The sequence below is a fragment of the Molothrus ater genome, chromosome 16 (assembly GCF_012460135.2).
Source record: "Molothrus ater isolate BHLD 08-10-18 breed brown headed cowbird chromosome 16, BPBGC_Mater_1.1, whole genome shotgun sequence".
Classification (NCBI taxonomy): domain Eukaryota; kingdom Metazoa; phylum Chordata; class Aves; order Passeriformes; family Icteridae; genus Molothrus; species Molothrus ater.
In genome coordinates, this window is record NC_050493.2 from 3,715,377 (window position 1) to 3,732,093 (window position 16,717).

The 16,717-nt window shown below is 46.0% G+C and overlaps 1 protein-coding gene across 1 annotated transcript in view; it reads right to left on the minus strand.

Moving 5' to 3' along the window:
- The window catches only part of SDK1 (sidekick cell adhesion molecule 1), a 382,295-nt gene that overhangs the window by 6,094 nt on the left and 359,484 nt on the right, over nucleotides 1-16,717 (minus strand). The window contains 6 exon segments of the mRNA XM_036392619.2: nucleotides 859-988; nucleotides 1,197-1,317; nucleotides 3,228-3,365; nucleotides 6,093-6,257; nucleotides 14,371-14,496; nucleotides 15,628-15,789. Coding sequence (XP_036248512.1) covers nucleotides 859-988; nucleotides 1,197-1,317; nucleotides 3,228-3,365; nucleotides 6,093-6,257; nucleotides 14,371-14,496; nucleotides 15,628-15,789 — 842 coding nt within the window.

Here is a 16,717-nt window from a genome sequence, read left to right on the forward strand (position 1 = left end):
TCAGGATCTCAGCTGACAGCATCTGATTTTAGAGACAGATTTACCTTTCTGGATCTCCTTTGAAGTCTGTCTATTCACCCATGGCCACTGCTGGACTTTCACAGCCAGCAAACACTTTCTTCCTTTTTGCAGGGAATGTGGAACACAAGATGGAGCCCTGACAGATGGATAATGCTGGCAAACACCCATCTTCTGTGGAGAGCAGTCCACAGGCAAGGCTGGGGTGTTCAGAGAGCTGAATGCTGGGCCCTCACAGCCATGGCCATGTGGCTCCCTGGCAAATTACTCACTCCCCACCTACTCCCTCTGTAACCAAGGCAGTGGGGCTGTCACCACTCAGGCCACTCTTCTGACTGGTGGGGTGAGCTGTAGCTGTGAAGCTGCAAACCACATTCCACACCCCAGTCAGTGCAACAGTGCAAAGCACATCTCACCTTTAACTTCACCCAGAGGACAGTAGCTGGTTATTTTGCAGCACATATGTGTTTTCCCAAAAGTGCTCCAAGTTTGCAGACCACAGGCAGAAGGGGCTGTGCAGATGATCCTTGAGACAGGTCAGCACACACTGTCTGACTGATTGCACTCACCTTTCTACTCTGGAAAACTGAATATCTGCCAAGGCCAGGTCTGGAATCTGCCCTGGCTGGGTCCTGCTTGTCATTCTTTCCTTTGATATTTTTATTTTAAGATGTGATGCAAACAGCCTGGTGAATTGAACCTTTTAAAATCCCTGAGACAGACAGTGACCACACAGCATGATGCAGATATGGGACTGGGACTTCAAAGACTTGCCAGGATTCAGCATGGAAATGATTATCTGTGGTGTCTGTGCAATGTGAGGCAGAGGGAAATCCTTACCTCTGACTCTGACACTTCCAGGGGCTTCTCATTGAGGCCCAAGCCCTCGGTCAGCACAGCCCCGTTGTACTTGTTGCAGATATCCTCATCAGAGTAGTGCAGCCCCCCTGGGCTTGGCCGAGGAGGAGACCTAGGAAATGCAAACGATGAGTGTTTGGGATGTTGCTACTTCCCTGGAGTTAATGAAATCATGCTTGGAAGCCAGAATCACAGCTTGAGGCAGAGACTTGGGTGTTTAAGTCCTCCCTGGATTCTTCAGTCTCTCCCTTATGCCTCTTTACCAGTGCTTGAAGCTAGAAAAAAGACATTCCAAAAGCACAGCATTCCCAGCTTTTTACCTGGTTCCATTCTTCTTTGAGAAGGTGCTCTTGATGTTCAGGTGTCTGCTGTTGAGCTCCAGAGCAGTGAAGCCTCCGTTGTCCAGGGTGACTGACTCTTCCACGTTGGAGATGGTTTTACCTGGAGCCAGGAAATGAGAGGTTCAGCTGAAATAAAAGCACTTTTCCCCCAAATAGAACTGCAGGAGCTAACTTGTCCTTCTTCTGTTTTATGACATCATTATTTGACATTCTCTTTACTTTTTCTCCTGGCAAGTGGGAACAGAGTGAAAACAAGGAGTGTATCAGGAAAGTGAAGGGGCAGAGGAAGTCAAAAGAGGAGAAAGGAGTCATGGATGGATGGATTTCATTCAGAGGCAAGCATCTGAAATAGCACAGATAAACTGTGCTTCAAAAATGCTTATTCTTGATTTTTGACTATAAATAGAAACCTGATAACTAATTTAGGTGGCTACTGAAAATGTCCTAAATCAGGTGCTGTGAATCCCATTCCACACTGATTGGAGTAAAGCAAGAGAAAGCAAAACTAGAAAAAGAGGAAAAGGAGAGAGAAAAGAGCCAGGAAAAAAAGCAAGAGGAAGGGCAAGTGGATAGCAAATGGGAAAACCATGCCACAGCTGAAATGGGGATCAGGTATGGAGAAATCACCAGACAATGTAAGGCAGGAACAGGGACAGGATGAGAAGAAAAAGGAGAATACAGCCCAGCATATTAAATCTTGTGATCAAATCTAGCAGGAGCTTGTTCTCTGCTGCGCTCATCCTTTGTCATCCCAAAGGTGTGAGCTGAGCCCGTGTCCCAGGGAGAAGGGCTGGCTGCCACTTTGCAGCAGACAGGTGCTTTATCCTCAGCTTCAATTTCAGTGCTGCATTAAGGCTCTGTGAACACGGATATCTGACAGCACAGGTCAGACCTGCCTTTTCATTGTCTGTCCCCAAACACAGTAAAACTAAGAAGATGAGAGATTTCCTATGAGCTGTGCATACAAATATATAATAGTATTAACTTGGTAAAATGCCACGGTATTCATACATCTTATATCTCATGGGACTGAAATCTGATTTCTAACACTTGTTAGAAGTGAATTACAAAGAAAGAGAAGATCTTCACTTTGGGACTGAATTACTAAATACTGCCTGGAAGACTTCATTACATTAATCCCTAAGAACAGGTAGTGCAGAGACCCATCCGCCTGATCCTTTTCATTAATGTACCTTTTCTGGCACCTCCTGGCATCAGAGAAATTTCCTGCTGCAGGTGGAGGAGGCTATCAGAGAAATACACATGTGAACAACCCTTCCAGGACTTTATCATGTAGGGAGAAGAAAAGGTAAAAACAATATTCAGAGCTCAAGAATGAGGCTTTTTCAAAGGGGACTATTTGACATTCCAAGTTACAGAGCAGGTAACTCCTGTTTCCTTTCAAGAAAGGAGACTGGTAAAAATCATCACTAAAGGAAAATTCAAAGCTTGATGCTCACTATATGTTAAAATCTAACAGGTCCAGATAACCAAGACACCTCCTGGCTGCTTGGCCCCCACCCCAGCAACTGCAGCTTGACTTAGGGAAGGAATGTGAGATGCAGGGCACTCAATAGAAAGGAATTGTGATATAGCCCTCACACACAGAGGTTTAGAATATCTGCACTGGTACAGCCATGGAAAAGCAGAATCTTTCTCCTTCTCCTCATCTATCAGGGATTTATGCCAAAGTTAAACAAAGGCTCAGCTAATTCCTTATTTATTCCTTATCTGCCAAGTGTTTGACCCAGACTCCTTGGCTTTTACTGCAGTCCCTGAGACTTCCAGAGTCTGTCTTGTCTGAGCTGGTCAGTGTCCAAACCCTGATCCAGTGTGGCTGGGGGTAAAAGCCATTTCTACCAAACCAGACAGCAAAAAGTTCCAAGTCTTCTGCCAAGCAAAATAGCTCTATACACAGTCCCTGCTGAGGAAATCAGAAGTTCAAAGGAAAGGCATCTCTGATTCCCACAGCTTTTGAGACTTTTGCACAGCACAGAGATGGTGCCTTACCTCCATTACAGTTCTTGTACTTCTTGCTCTGGCCGTGCAGGACCAATGCAAACACCACCAGCAGGATGAGGATGAGGCTTGAGAGAGCCATCACCAGCAGAAACCACCACTCCTCATAGAAAGGGGCTTCTGTTTGTGCTGAAAGAGCAAAAAAACAAATAACAGTTCCTCTTTATGCCTCTTTAAAATTTTCTCGTTCCCCACAGGGAACAATGACTCCGCAATGGTGCTCAGGAGAGGAGGGGGTTCAGACTCTCAAGGGGCTTGCTGACCCTTCTGAGGTGGCAGAGAACAGGAGCATAGCACAGCTCCAAGCCAGAATCTCAGGATGGTTTGTGTTGGAAGGGACCTTAAAACTCATCCCGTGCCACCCCCTGCCATGGCAGGGACACCTTCCACTGCCCCAGGCTGCTCCAAGCCCTGTCCAACCTGGCCTTGGGCACTTCCAGGGATGGGGCAGCCACAGCTTCTCTGGAGAACCAATTCCATCTCTACAAGCACCTTTCATACCCCTGGAGCAGCTCCAGAGGCCCTTTGCTAAGTTATCACCAGGAGAGGAGAGGCAGGTTTCTTCCCACAGCTCTGCACACCTACATTTATTGACCATGGCAGGCTTAGCACTCCCGGGTCAAGGGAACCACTAATATACGTGCCATGACCCGTGATTATTCCACTTTTTGGGAGGCTTACCTTGCCAAAATGCTGTTCAGTGGCTCTTTGAAAAATACAGCTAGTGCCAGGGAGCAAAGCACACTTGGTTCAGCATCTTTCAGTACCTCCATTAACTCCAACTTCCAACATTCACTGCTACTCTATATCAGTTCTCCATCCACTGAGCCAAGCCTGATGTGCAGCACAGGGATATCAATTCAATTGCCTGGATTTTGTGCAGTCTCAGGTAATTTCACCCCATTTGACCTCAAGTGGAAACACAAAATGACACTAACTTCCCCTTTCCGGAGTTACCTCGCCAGTCTTGGTTTAAAGTAATAAGTATTGTTGTTTTCTTGCAGTGATATTCTCTTTGTCCTCCCTTGAGCTCCCTCAGTTTTGGGAAAAAGTGCAGCCTCTGAGCATGAGCCAGCAGTTGACATAATTTCCCTGTAGTCCTTAAGGTGGAACACCACCTTGCAGGAATGGGCGATGCCAGGAGAACAACTCAACCTGTCACTGTCACCAAACCCTCCTTCCCTCTTTCCCCGACTGTCCCAAGCCTGGATCTGAATAAAAGTCTCTTTTAAGCCCGATGATACGAGCTCAAATTTGTTCCAGATCACTGGGTATTCTGCAGCAGGGAAAAACAGCCACGCTCCTTCTTTGCTAGGAGGCCAGTCCAGGCCAATAAAATCCTAGAGACAAACTGCACAAGCCATGCTGGGATGAGCAGATTCAGGGCAATTTATACCACCCTGTGCCAGCTGAAATGCTTTATACTTTTATGACTGTGAATCTCAATGGAAGCCTCTTACTTTCATGCAGCAATTTGAGAGGAACACTGAAGCATCAAAAGGAGGCGAATTAAATAGTTCTGTTCAAGTGGAGAACTTACAAACAAGCAGTTTATTTATAGAAAGCATCACAAGGAGATGCATGCCCTGCTTCAGAGGAATAATGTCTTCGAGCAAAGGAAAGACTGACATGATTGCTGGTCCTTTACACTGTGTTATTGCCTCTCTGAAACCCCAGACAGGAAAAACACTGACTCTTGGTGTTTGAAGTGGGTTGTCCATGCCCTTGTCCTGAAGAAGAAAAGCAGGGGTAGCACTCACAGTGAAATCCATGGAAGCTCTCCTGGGGTAAGTGGTTAATTGTGTCAGGACAAGCGCAGCAGCCGCCATGGCGAGAGCAGCACTTGCTTCTCCTGCCTGCTGGGGAGTTGTTGAATGGTGTTCATGCCTTTCACTAGAGCAGCAAAGAGATAAAAGCCACTCCAGATACTGGAGCACTGCCAGGTTCTCAGGACTCTCCAGAATTTTGAATCACAAAGCCGCTTTATCAGGTTCTTTTATCCCCCTTGTCTTTGCTGACACAGCAAGGATGAAACTGATGGCTCAAAAGCAACCTGGAGTAGAGCAGGGGAAGAGGAGACCCAGCGAAGCCCTCCCAAGGGCAAGGTCTCTCACCTCACCACAGGCCAAGGCACTCCAGCTGCCCAGCCCAGGCAAGCTGAGAGGAATTTGATTTTCAAGGTATTCAAGCCCTTTCAGAAAACCAGAGGGCTGGGCTGCTCACAGGGATTTGGGAAGCATGTTTAGGTCATAGTCCTGTAACTGGGAGTAAGCACAGAGAGCAGGGAGAGTGGGAAGAGCCCCAGAGCATCACAAATGAGCTGCTCTGGTGGAGGGGGACTGGAGGCATCACACTGGAGGCAGGACTGCCAGCACAGAGGATTGTCAGGAATAATGTGAAACTACACTTCTGTATTTGTGAGAGCTAAAGACAGAGTAACACAGAAAATGTTTATCAGAGTCCAGAGTAAAAAAGAAAAAAAAAGAAAAAAAAGAAAAAAAAAAAAGAAAGCAGAGCAAACAAAAAACAGACTGAGAATGGAGAAAAAGCAAACAAATTGCAGACTCTACAAATTAGTCTTATGACAAGAGATCTGACATAAACAGTCTGAGTAGGTTCTTTATCAAGCTTAAAAATGGCACATGCACATTTTTCTTCTTGAGAATCAAACATACTGTAATTTCAAACCTTAATTCACCACTGTATTACTCCAGTTTTATCCTAAAACAAGTGAAAACAAGCTGCCCTTGATTATTTGCTGCAACTAGAGAGTCTGATTTGTTTCTTTTTCCCCTCTTCTCCCTCAGCCTCAGGAAATTCCATTGAAAAAGACTTTTAAAACAAATCCATGATTACCTGATACTGCCACAGAAGGAGCACTTGGCTCTCCATAGCCAAACTCGTTGACAGCCACCACCCGAAATTCGTAGGTGACTCCTTGTCTGAGCTTGTCCAGACCCACCGTGTAGGAGGTGGCGCTGCGAGGGATGTCCTTCACAAACATATCCCAGAGTCCTTCATCTAGGAGAGCAGCAAGGAGAGGAATGGCATCAGCTGTGTGCCCTGGCACTCCCACCTGCTCAGTGAGAGAGGCTGTCGCCAATGTCACCAATGGTGTGCTGGGGACACACTCACCTGGAGGCTGCCCTGTGGTGCACACAAGTGTCAGCAAGCCCCATCTGTGAATGCATTTATTCAGGATGGGAGCTTTTCATAGCCCAGATGGAAGAGGTCTCTAAAATCAGCAGCAGCACCCACAGAGGCCTGAGCTGGCTGGAGCAGCTGCCACTCCCTCCTGATTGGGTTAGGTCACCCATCAGCACATCTGGCATTTGACAGATCACATAAACCAAAGGCAACATTAATGAGTCCTCATCACAAAGGTTCTGCTTGCCTTTTACACTGCAAAATTTGCTTTGTTGTTGAAGCACTCAAGTGAGGCTTAGACTAATATAAGTCAGGGAGGCTCAGTGGTGCCAGGGGACTGGTGTCACTGGAGTGCTGCTTGCTCCATGACAGCAACAGTGATGAGTCCTTTGCATGGCACAGAGCTGGTGCTGCACTTTGTGCTCTCCAGTTTCAAACAGAAATGAGTTTTGTTTATTTTTATGAAGCTGTTGAAATTGTTAGGAGCACAATGCCATTCGGATGGGAACATTTCAGTAGGGTAATCTTGGCTCTCCACAGCCATAATGACATTAATCCTGATTCACATCCTGACCAGGCACCATTCCCATTCCTGATCCACACCTGTAACCTCACATTCACTTGACTACAATGGAATGAACTTTCAATGAGATGGATGCTAGTACCAGCAGCAACAAAACCAACTATAATTTAAAATACCACTCAGAAATTTTGAGGGCAGGAATCAGACATTAACCTGACTGATTAATTTCCCAGTAAAAATTGGTGCCCAGCATTTCTGCTGAGAAAATGGAGTCTCTGTCTACACGTGGGGCCAAGCCCTCAGCTCACCTACCCAGTGTAGCTCTCACAGACCTGACCTCACAAGCATCCCATTGGGCTTTTACTTTTAGCTATCAAAGCTGTTCCAACAATATCTATTTTTCTCTCCATGTCCCACAGCAGTGGGAATAGGATGATAACCTCTCCATAGACATGACTTCAGTGTGGGAGCTGCCTGCTTTGAAAGCCAGCCCTCTGCACTGCGTGGCTCAGCAGCAGCAGGACTTCTGTGGCTCGAGGTGTTATCAAGGTAACAATAAAGCAGGAGCCAGCACTGTTACCCTCTGTGACTCGTTCTGCTGCTGCAGTGTGAGGCAGGGATCTGTTCTCATTTGCTTTGCCTTTACCTGAGTGTAACCTAATTGGAGTCACTGCAGCGATTCCAGAATTGTGCTGGTGTAACAGCAAGATCTGGCCCTCAGCCTGCTCCTGTGCCACAGGGAATAGCAGCAAAGATGGATTGATTAACACTGCAGGTGCATTTCCATGTGAATGTTTTAGCTTTGGCACCAGTAAATATTGGCTGGGTGATTTGCACCACGCTGCACGTCTGGTGACACACACAATGAGTAACAGCCCCAAACTACAGCTTTTCTGGTCATGAGGATTGGCAGTCTCAGCAGATGCAAAAAGCAGGCTGGATTGTTATTGTTCCAGCTGCATTTGAGAAACACCAAAAAAACCAATAAAAATAGGTAATTTTCCTGCCATGCTTAAAACTCGGACCAATACATTATTCACCAGCATGATCAGACTATAATGAAGTTATCATAATGTACCATTGTTATGTATTAGCTGGGTATTACAATGGCTGTAAAACAAGAGATAAAATATTGACTTCCCTTTTACAGGGCAATAGAAGCTGAGATTATTTTACCACATAAAGTTACAATGTAATAAAAAGAGGAGTTTGGGATTTAGTTTCTCTGAAGAGGGTGGAGTGAGGGATGCATTTTCAAAGTTGGATTGTTGCAGCCACCAATACTCAGAAGATGCATCTCACGACTATAAAATATTGCCATATTTGCTAGAATTGCCTAAGCTTTCATAAACACATTTGTAAACAGCAATAAGAGAATTTGAGCCTATTGTGAATTGTCTGAAAAGCAATTTGTTTGCATTCAAAGCCACTTAAATAGGGGAAGAAAAAGCAACAATAAAAGTGAATGTTCAGCACTCATTACAACAAACACAACTGTTCAGACACACACTTTCTCACTCATTCTCTCAAACCTATCAGGGTGCACAGTGCAGAAAACCCAGCAGACCAAGAAGTGTAAATTTAAGTGCTTTGTGAAGCAGTAAGTTGGGAAAACCACCCCTGAGACGTCAGCATGGCATTTCCTCCTCTCTGTCCCCGTGGCTATGGGGGTGATGGTGCGGGGCAGCAAAGGAAGCTGGTGGATGTTTCTTCAGAGGTATTTCTGTCTCACAGGGACTCAGAGATGCTCTGGCTGGTGGCCACATAGTCACTGGCCCATCTCCCTTTCATTCACTGAAAGAATCTTTGTCAAAACTTTGGTTTTTTTCCCCTGGGGTGGGTCTGTCAGTGCTGAGTTAATGGTTGGACTCAATGATCCTGGAGGTCTTTTCCAACCTTAATGATTCTAAAATGGGACCCAGCTCATTATCCCTGGGGTTCCAGAGAGGTGCTGATGCAGCCACAGTGGACAGATGTCCTACATCTTCCCCACTGCTGACCCCTAAGCACTGGGGTCAGGGCTTCCCAAGCCCTGGCCAGCAAGATTTTTAATTCCAGAGCCTCAATTAATTTATCTCATATCCATCTGGAACATCCAGACCCCTCTTTGTAAACAATGATCACAATCAGATCTATCCGAACTAAAAAAAATCCCTTTATTCCAGTACTGAACTTTGAGATTAAATATTGAACACACACTTGTGACTTCCTTCAGTGCATCTCTCCCCCATCCTCAAAACCTCAAAACCAGGTATGCTCTAAATGTTAGAAGCTCAGCTGAAAGAGAATTCATTAGAAGGTCACCTGTGACAGCAAAGACTGGCCTTTCAGTTCAGTGGAAAATCATTAGTGCACCATACACAGCATTTTCTGCTCAGTCTGGGGAGGAAAGGTGCTCATGCCATGGCTGGGACATCAGCTGGGTATTAACTCTTAGAAACCACCGAGAAGAGCAAATTTGCAACACTAAACAGGGCTCAGGTGCAGGGCTTAGAGGCACATCCCCAGGGAGGCTGCCTTTGCTTTTTCTTTTCAGTCACATCAGTCCCCATCTTCAGTCCCCACAGCCTTTCACTGGGCACTCAGCCTCTTAAGCATGTGATGGAAAAGCAAGCACTCCTCAAGAAAAGAAAGATTTTCCTTTGCTCCTTGTTTCTGTCAGTTTTCCCCAGCCCTGCCCCATCCTGACTCCTGCTGATGGGAGATTTGCTCCTCACCTCCCAGCCTCGATGCCTCTGTCCCATCTGAGCTTGAAGCTCAGGCACGGGGAGAGGATCTGAGTGACAGGGGAAGGTGAAGCCACCTCTGCCCTAACGCCGTGTCCAACCCACATTGGAGAGGAGCTGCTCTGCTCCCGTGGGCCAGCCCAGCATCACAGGCCATTAATCAGGGTCTCCACACTAAATAAAGCTGTCACTCAGCAAGGGAGGCTCCCAGCTCCACTAAATCCAGCCACTGACAGCCCAAGACATGGAGAGCTGTCAGTTATTTGGGTTTTAAACACCAGCCATCCCCTCTCAGAGCAGGAGAGCTGCGCCATAAAGCTCCCTCCTAATCACACATTAGAAGGTTTATGAGGGGAGAAGCTGCTGAGAGTTAAGGCCCGGCTGAAAGCCACTGGTGTTCCTCCTACAGAGGACACAATTAAAACGTGGCTGTGTTTGTCAGAGGCAAAGGGCTGGATTATCATGCAAAGCAGTGGAAGGACAAGAATGGGAAGTGAAGGCTGACAAACTGTCAGCCCCGGTGTGTCGCTCGGCAGCAGAAGCGAAAAAGGCCCCATGGCAGATGCTGGGGATGCAGCTGCACCCTTCACTTTGAATTTACTGACTTCTGCTGGTTCGTGTCCATGTTTGACACTGCGCTCCCTCATTTGGTTAAAAATAAATAGAAAAGGAAGAAAACAGAAAAACACTACTCAAGACACCAGAAAGGAAACTGAAGTGAGAGCTGCCCTCAGGGCGTGGGAAGCAGAACCCAGCATTTATGAGGTAGACAATTCCCGCTCCAAGTAGATGGGTTCTTTCCCTACATGTCTGTTGCCTTCTTGGAACTCATCATCTTGAAAGCTGGAGAGGGACTTTTTACAAGGGCATGGAGCGACAGGACAAAGGGGAATGGCTTCAAACTGCCAGAGGACAGGGATAGGTGGGATATCAGGGAGAAATGCCTCCCTGTGAGGATGGGGAGGCCCTGGTACAGGTTGTCCAGAGAAGCTGTGGCTGCCTCATCCATCCCCTGAAAGTGTCCAAGGCCAGGTCGGATGGGGCTTGGAGCAACGAGGTCTAATAGCAAGTGTCCCTGCTCATGGCAGGGGGATGGAACTGGCTGATCTTTAAGGTGCCTTCCCATCCAGACCATTCCATCTGGGTGCAATACTCTTCCAGTTGCCTGACATCATCCCCTGCTTGGCAAAAGCACACAAAGTCCAAAATTGTGGTGGGGAGAGGAAGCAGAAAAGGAAATCTCCCTCTACTTGTCCTGGGTCAGGGAGGCTCTTTCTGAGGTGACAGAAGCCAGGAAGATGTGTCACTTATGGATGTGGTTTAGTGGGGGACGTGGCAGAGTTTGGTTTATGGTTGGACTTGATGACCTTGAGGGTCTTTTCCAATCTAAATGGTTCTGTGAGGCAGATGGACCCGACATCTACACAGCTGCTCTGCACAGGCTGATCCATGGCTGGAGGTCTCATGGGGCAGCTCCACATCCAGGGGCACTGCTGGCCTGTGGATGCCCAGGGTGTTTCACAAACACCTCCCTTGCAGACGGGGGTCCCTGGGAAGGCAGCTCTGGGTGACACTGCTGGGAATGCACAGGCCACATGCCCACCACTAAAGCACAGTGACAGAACCTTTGGGTGGGACCTGGAGCTGGGAAAAGAGGGGTGAAGCCAGCTTCTCCATTCCTCCCAGCAGCACTGGCAACCTTAACATCACTGTGCCATTTGTCTTTTGCTCTGTATATAAAAGCTGAGGGCACAATCTATTCCCCATTCCTCAGCCAGCCCAGCTGATGTCTGGGGAGCACTTACAGTGGCAGAGACAGAGCCTGCTTAATTGCATTTCTTGTAATTCACAGGGAGCTAAACTGGAATCCATTTCTCTAAGGACAGAGAAGTTGAAGGAAAAGAAAAACTCTTCTGTTTCTGTAATGTCTTCCTCTAGCACAGATCACTCCGGAAAAAAATATTGGCTTGCCTGCTTCATCCCTGTGTGTGAGTGTACTCAAAATGCAGAGGAGGTACTGAGCCTGGTCACCTTCCATAAAGCCAGCAGAGAAACAGGGAAATCAAATGAGCAGTCTCAGCTGCCTGCTGCCACCATTGCTAAACCCAGCAGGGCAGAGGAGCCCTGGGAGACACAGCAGGGCTCCGAAAAATTCAAAGGGAAGTGACAAAAAGGAGTAGGGTTTGCCATTTCTGACATAAAGCCATCCTCCCACTCTGATGGAAGAGTCTTGGCAGGGAGCTACAGCAGGGAAAATGAGATGATACAGCATTTAACGTTTGGGGTAATGAGGCCTATAACAGATGACACTTGAGATGTGAAACACTAAGGTAGTGGTATTGCATTTAAATATTGGCAACAAGCTAAAGCTTCTCATCTGTCTGCTCAACGCCCCCTTTTTGACCTCAGAAGGATAAATATATTTTCCTTTCTTCATTTTATGTGAAGAGCACAAGTCATCTGCTCTTCTCTTGGAACAACTCCTCCTTAAAAACAAAGGTTGCTCCAAGCCGCACTCTACTGCCTGTATAAATTAACATGCAAAAGCAAATTCTTACAATGATATTAAAACAGGAGCTGCTCTGAATGACCAGCCCTGAGAGGAAGAATTAGTTCCCTGCTTTTGTTAAGCTCGTAATTCAGATTTCAGACTCTTCTGTGCAGAGATGAGGAAGAAAAGCAGCACAGAGAGGAAGCCGAGGCTTGGGTGGAATAAGCAAATCCTCCAATTAGTCTGTCTCCTCTCCTGGATCACATTTCACGCTTCCCACAGCTGCAACCAGAACCAAGGATGAGAATCCAGCATACAAATGCCTAGTTCATTTGCTACAGCAGCATGAATAGGATTAAAATAATCTGAAGAGGAATTAAATGCCTCAACAGTCAGGTTGCAAGAGCGGGAGAATAAGACCTCTTGTGTGCATTTCCAGGATCAGTGGAGTGGGGCCAGCAGAAGTGACCCAGGGTTAATGCAGCTCAGACCTGCCTTGGAGGGACTATTTTCTTCCTACTCAAAAGGAGTGGGCCCCAAATCCTACACCCTTAGCCATGAGCTGTGAAATGTTTGTTCATATCCAACGGGGAGGTGAGGGGATGATTTCCCAATGTCACTACTTGCATGAGCTGGATTTCCAACTTGCAGACAACCTGTACATGGGCTGCAGGTCTCCCCCTGAAACACTCTGACTCACAGAAAACCTGTCTGGGGGAAATGTAAGCTGGTAAGTGATTTTAAATGAACAGGTTTGATTTAACTTGCTAAGAATGCTGTTCAAATAAGAAAATATTTTCTACCTCTGACAAAATAAGGACAGAACTCAAAAAGCTGATGTAGGTGAAATAGAAGCACAGCAGTGTCATGCCTCTAATTGAAAGCAAATTTGATCACTCTGGGAAACCCCAGTGCTTTGAGAAGGTATGTATTTCCCTTGCTTTTATTTTGAAAGCAATTGTCAAATTAAATGACAGAAATAAGAAATAATTTTTAGGATCAGAGCAGAGCCTCAAAACAGAGCAAATTCTGTCAGATGTAGGTATGGAAATCTGCATCTTCAGAGATGACCTCAATAATTTTCTTACTGGTCTGGTTAAATGTAATTAAAGTCATTGGTTTTAAATGCAACCTCACATTCAAGACACAAACAAACTTCTCTGTAATCAAAAGATAAGCATTCATTTAATCAATATATAATCAAGCAATGTGCAAGCACCTAGAAGTGAAAAAGAAAGAACCAGTAGCCAAGATGGTTATGTCAAGTATAGATCATGTCTAATTTCCTTCTGTGACAGAGTAGCAGACCTTGTCAATAGAGGAGAAAGAGCAGACATCATATATCCTGACTTCAGCAAAGCTTTTGACTTGGTGACCTTCAAACACGGCCTGTGTGGAACAAGGAGCTGGTGGAGGTATCACCAGCTGGAAACTGCACCCAGAGAGAGGTTATCAACATCCCCTGTCAGAGTGGAGGGAAGTTATCAAGGGAGATAACACAGAGGCCTGGCAGCACTCACTGGCTTTCCTCAATGACTTAGTTCCCAGGAAATCTGTGCTTTTTGAATTTGCAAGGGGTACCAAGTTGCAATCAGGCTGGAGCACACACTGACTTTTAAAATTACCTTGTCCAAGTGGGGGAACATTCTGGAAAAAGAGCAGAGAACAGCTTCACTGAGATGCAAATCCCAAAAGCAAAGGAGCTCTGGGGAAAGCACCAAGAAAAACTGTGGTGATGGGGGATTCCTTCCCCCTGTTCTGCAGTGCTCTCCCTGCAGAACAAATAGGGGAAGAAATGTGTATGTGCTGCTGAAGCCCTGGCCCTATTATTAACATTGAAACAGTAATTAGCTGCTGTGCTCTGCTGCAGAAGGAGACAGATTTCTATCTGTGGTCCTCAAAATACAGCTAGCAAATACTTATTAGTCCTTGCTCCTGAAAGATGCTGTAAGCATTTAAATGAGTTTTAATTATTAACTATATTAGTTCATCTGTTGGATGATTTTCCAGTGATGTAGCACAGTGAAAGCTAGAGCAGTCGGGGTAATTTTCTGTGACTACTCCTAAAGAGGAGAAAATATGCTAAACTGCATAATAAACCAGTAACATCTTAATACTGGCTGGAAACACATCCTCTCACAAAATCCCATTTCCTTACTGGGATGACAAACAACCAACTTCTCCACTTAGCAGGGGCTGAAGGAAGGGAACTGATGACATCAAACCCCTGCATTTCCTGGGGCTTACCTGAGGGTCGTGCCTCTATAATGTAGCCAGTTGTGGGTTTTTCTCCTGAATCTCCTTCAGTCCATTGCAGTGTCAGCCCAGAAGCAGATTTTGTCACCAGGATTTCCTGAGGGGAGCCAGGAGACCCTGAAGGAGGAAAAGAGAGCAGCAAATCAAGCTGGCATTAAACTGCAGTATGAATTGCTTCTGCTGAAAGAGGGGGAAAATTATCTTGCAGTGTTGGCCAACAAATATGCAATGTAAACCAGCTCTATGGGTTACTGACCTGATTTTCTCACTAGCTCCAGTACCAGAAGTGACATATCAATGGGTTTTACAGGTCACAGGATCATAGAATATTCTGAGTTGGAAGGGACCCACTAGGATCATCGAAGTGGCTCTATAGGGATTAACCCCAAGAATAAGGGGGGGTTTACACCTTCTGTGTTAAGAAGGCAAGAGAAAAAGGACTCTCATTTTATCCATTGCTGCTGCTATTTCTCATTTCAGAGGTGAAACCAGCCTGTGAGGTTTATGGAGAGATTCATGGGGACAGGCACTGCCCACTGGCTTGGGAAAATGCCATGGCCATGTTAGAAAGGATTCCTTATCTACACTTGGTCTGTGGTGTGGTGTGAGAGTTAGACTGGAAGTGGGAAACAAACAGAGCTGTGGCCACTGCACCGATGCTCTGTGACTTACCTGACAGGTTGGTATCATTGGAGGGCATTTACCTTGTTGGATTATTTGTTTATCAAAGTCGCTGATCAAATAAGAGAACCAGCTCTGGGTACAGGCACCGAACTAAGCAGGGAATGCTGCCCTACAGCTGCTCTTGACACAGCAGAAAATCCACAGATCTCTCCCTCTGCATAAGCCAACGTGTCAGGAAAGAACAATTGTCAATTCTTTCTGGTTTTGCATCCAGGAACCTCTGCTGGTTTCAGCAGCTACTCCAGCTCTGCCTCCCACTACAGAGCAGTACAGTCAGAATTACGCACTGTGCTGTCAGACTGCAGCTTGGAAATCCATGGCTGGCCTGTTTGCATTATGATTTATTTACAGTGTTTTGTTTATTCACATGAAACTTTTAGGTTCCAGGAAAAAAGGAAACGTTTTTCATGGCAGTTGTGAAATGCACTGAATCACATCCCATGACTCAGCTTCTCCTTGGAGCTGGAAATTCACATGAAGCCCTGAGTGCACCATTCCCTGCTGGTGCCCTGTGTTTGTAGAAGTGATCTGTGACTTGTGATTTGTTTTTATAGTCCCCCTCACCTTCTGCTGGCCCAGCTGTGATGTTGGCTTGCAGTTCTGGTCCGTAGGTGATGGTTCGGGCTTGCACTCGGAATAAATAGGTCACGCCCTTGGTGAGATCCCGCACCTTCAGCCAGCGCTGCCAGTTCCCCTTGATGTCCACAGTCACCACCTTGCTCACCCCTGCAACAGCCACCCAGGTAAAAAAAAATAAGAGGGAGTTTCAATGAAAAAATAGAAATCAAGTGGAGCTTATTACATCTAGATGGTAAGTAAAATCATCTAACAGTTTGCTAAGGAAGTATTTCTTACAATTAGCAGGAGTTTAAGTAGTGATAATAGGCAATTTTCAGCACTGATAAGTATAATTAGAGTTTAAGCTTGATAAGTGGGTACTGACAAGGAAAAAACCTTACAACACATCTGGGAAATTACCAAGAGACTACATGTAACCTCAGTAATTATTCTGGGAAGAAAGGAGGAGGTAAACGAAGAGGAGTGCACATTCCAGATTGCTTCCCAGGCAAGCATTTCTCTGTCGCTGCTTCCCCAAATAACCTCCAGCATGGTCTGGAGGAGGAACAAGGGCCAGGTGTGTTCCATTCATCTCATCCTGCCATATCCACCATCCCCATGTGGATGCAGAGTGAAGGATGTGCAGCTCACCAGGACCTGGGGGCTCCAAATGCCATGGCAACAGGGGATGCAACCAAAGCACTGTGAGCTTAAACAAGGCTGGAGCTGTGACTTGTGTTTCACTCTTCTCACTCTCTCAGGACTTTTCTTACAGGGATCAGTTAAAATCAGTTGTTCCCTTCACCAAGGTTCATAGCCAGTTTCACCTTTAGGCTCTCAATGCTGCACAAAGGACAGAGGGGCAATGACTGGTTTGAAAACAAAAAAATCTGGCTTTCACTGATATTTTCCAGAAGTAAGCCAATGGAAAGGATGTGATTTATAAAAGATTTTATGGAATAAAAATTTCAAATTTAGAGATTCTTTCTGGTGGTTTTTTTTTGGGTCTGTATATGTACATGACACATTTCAAGCCAAGAAGGTAAGATAGGAAGTAGGAGTTTTTCCTACTAGAAATGGCTGCTCACTAGTTTAT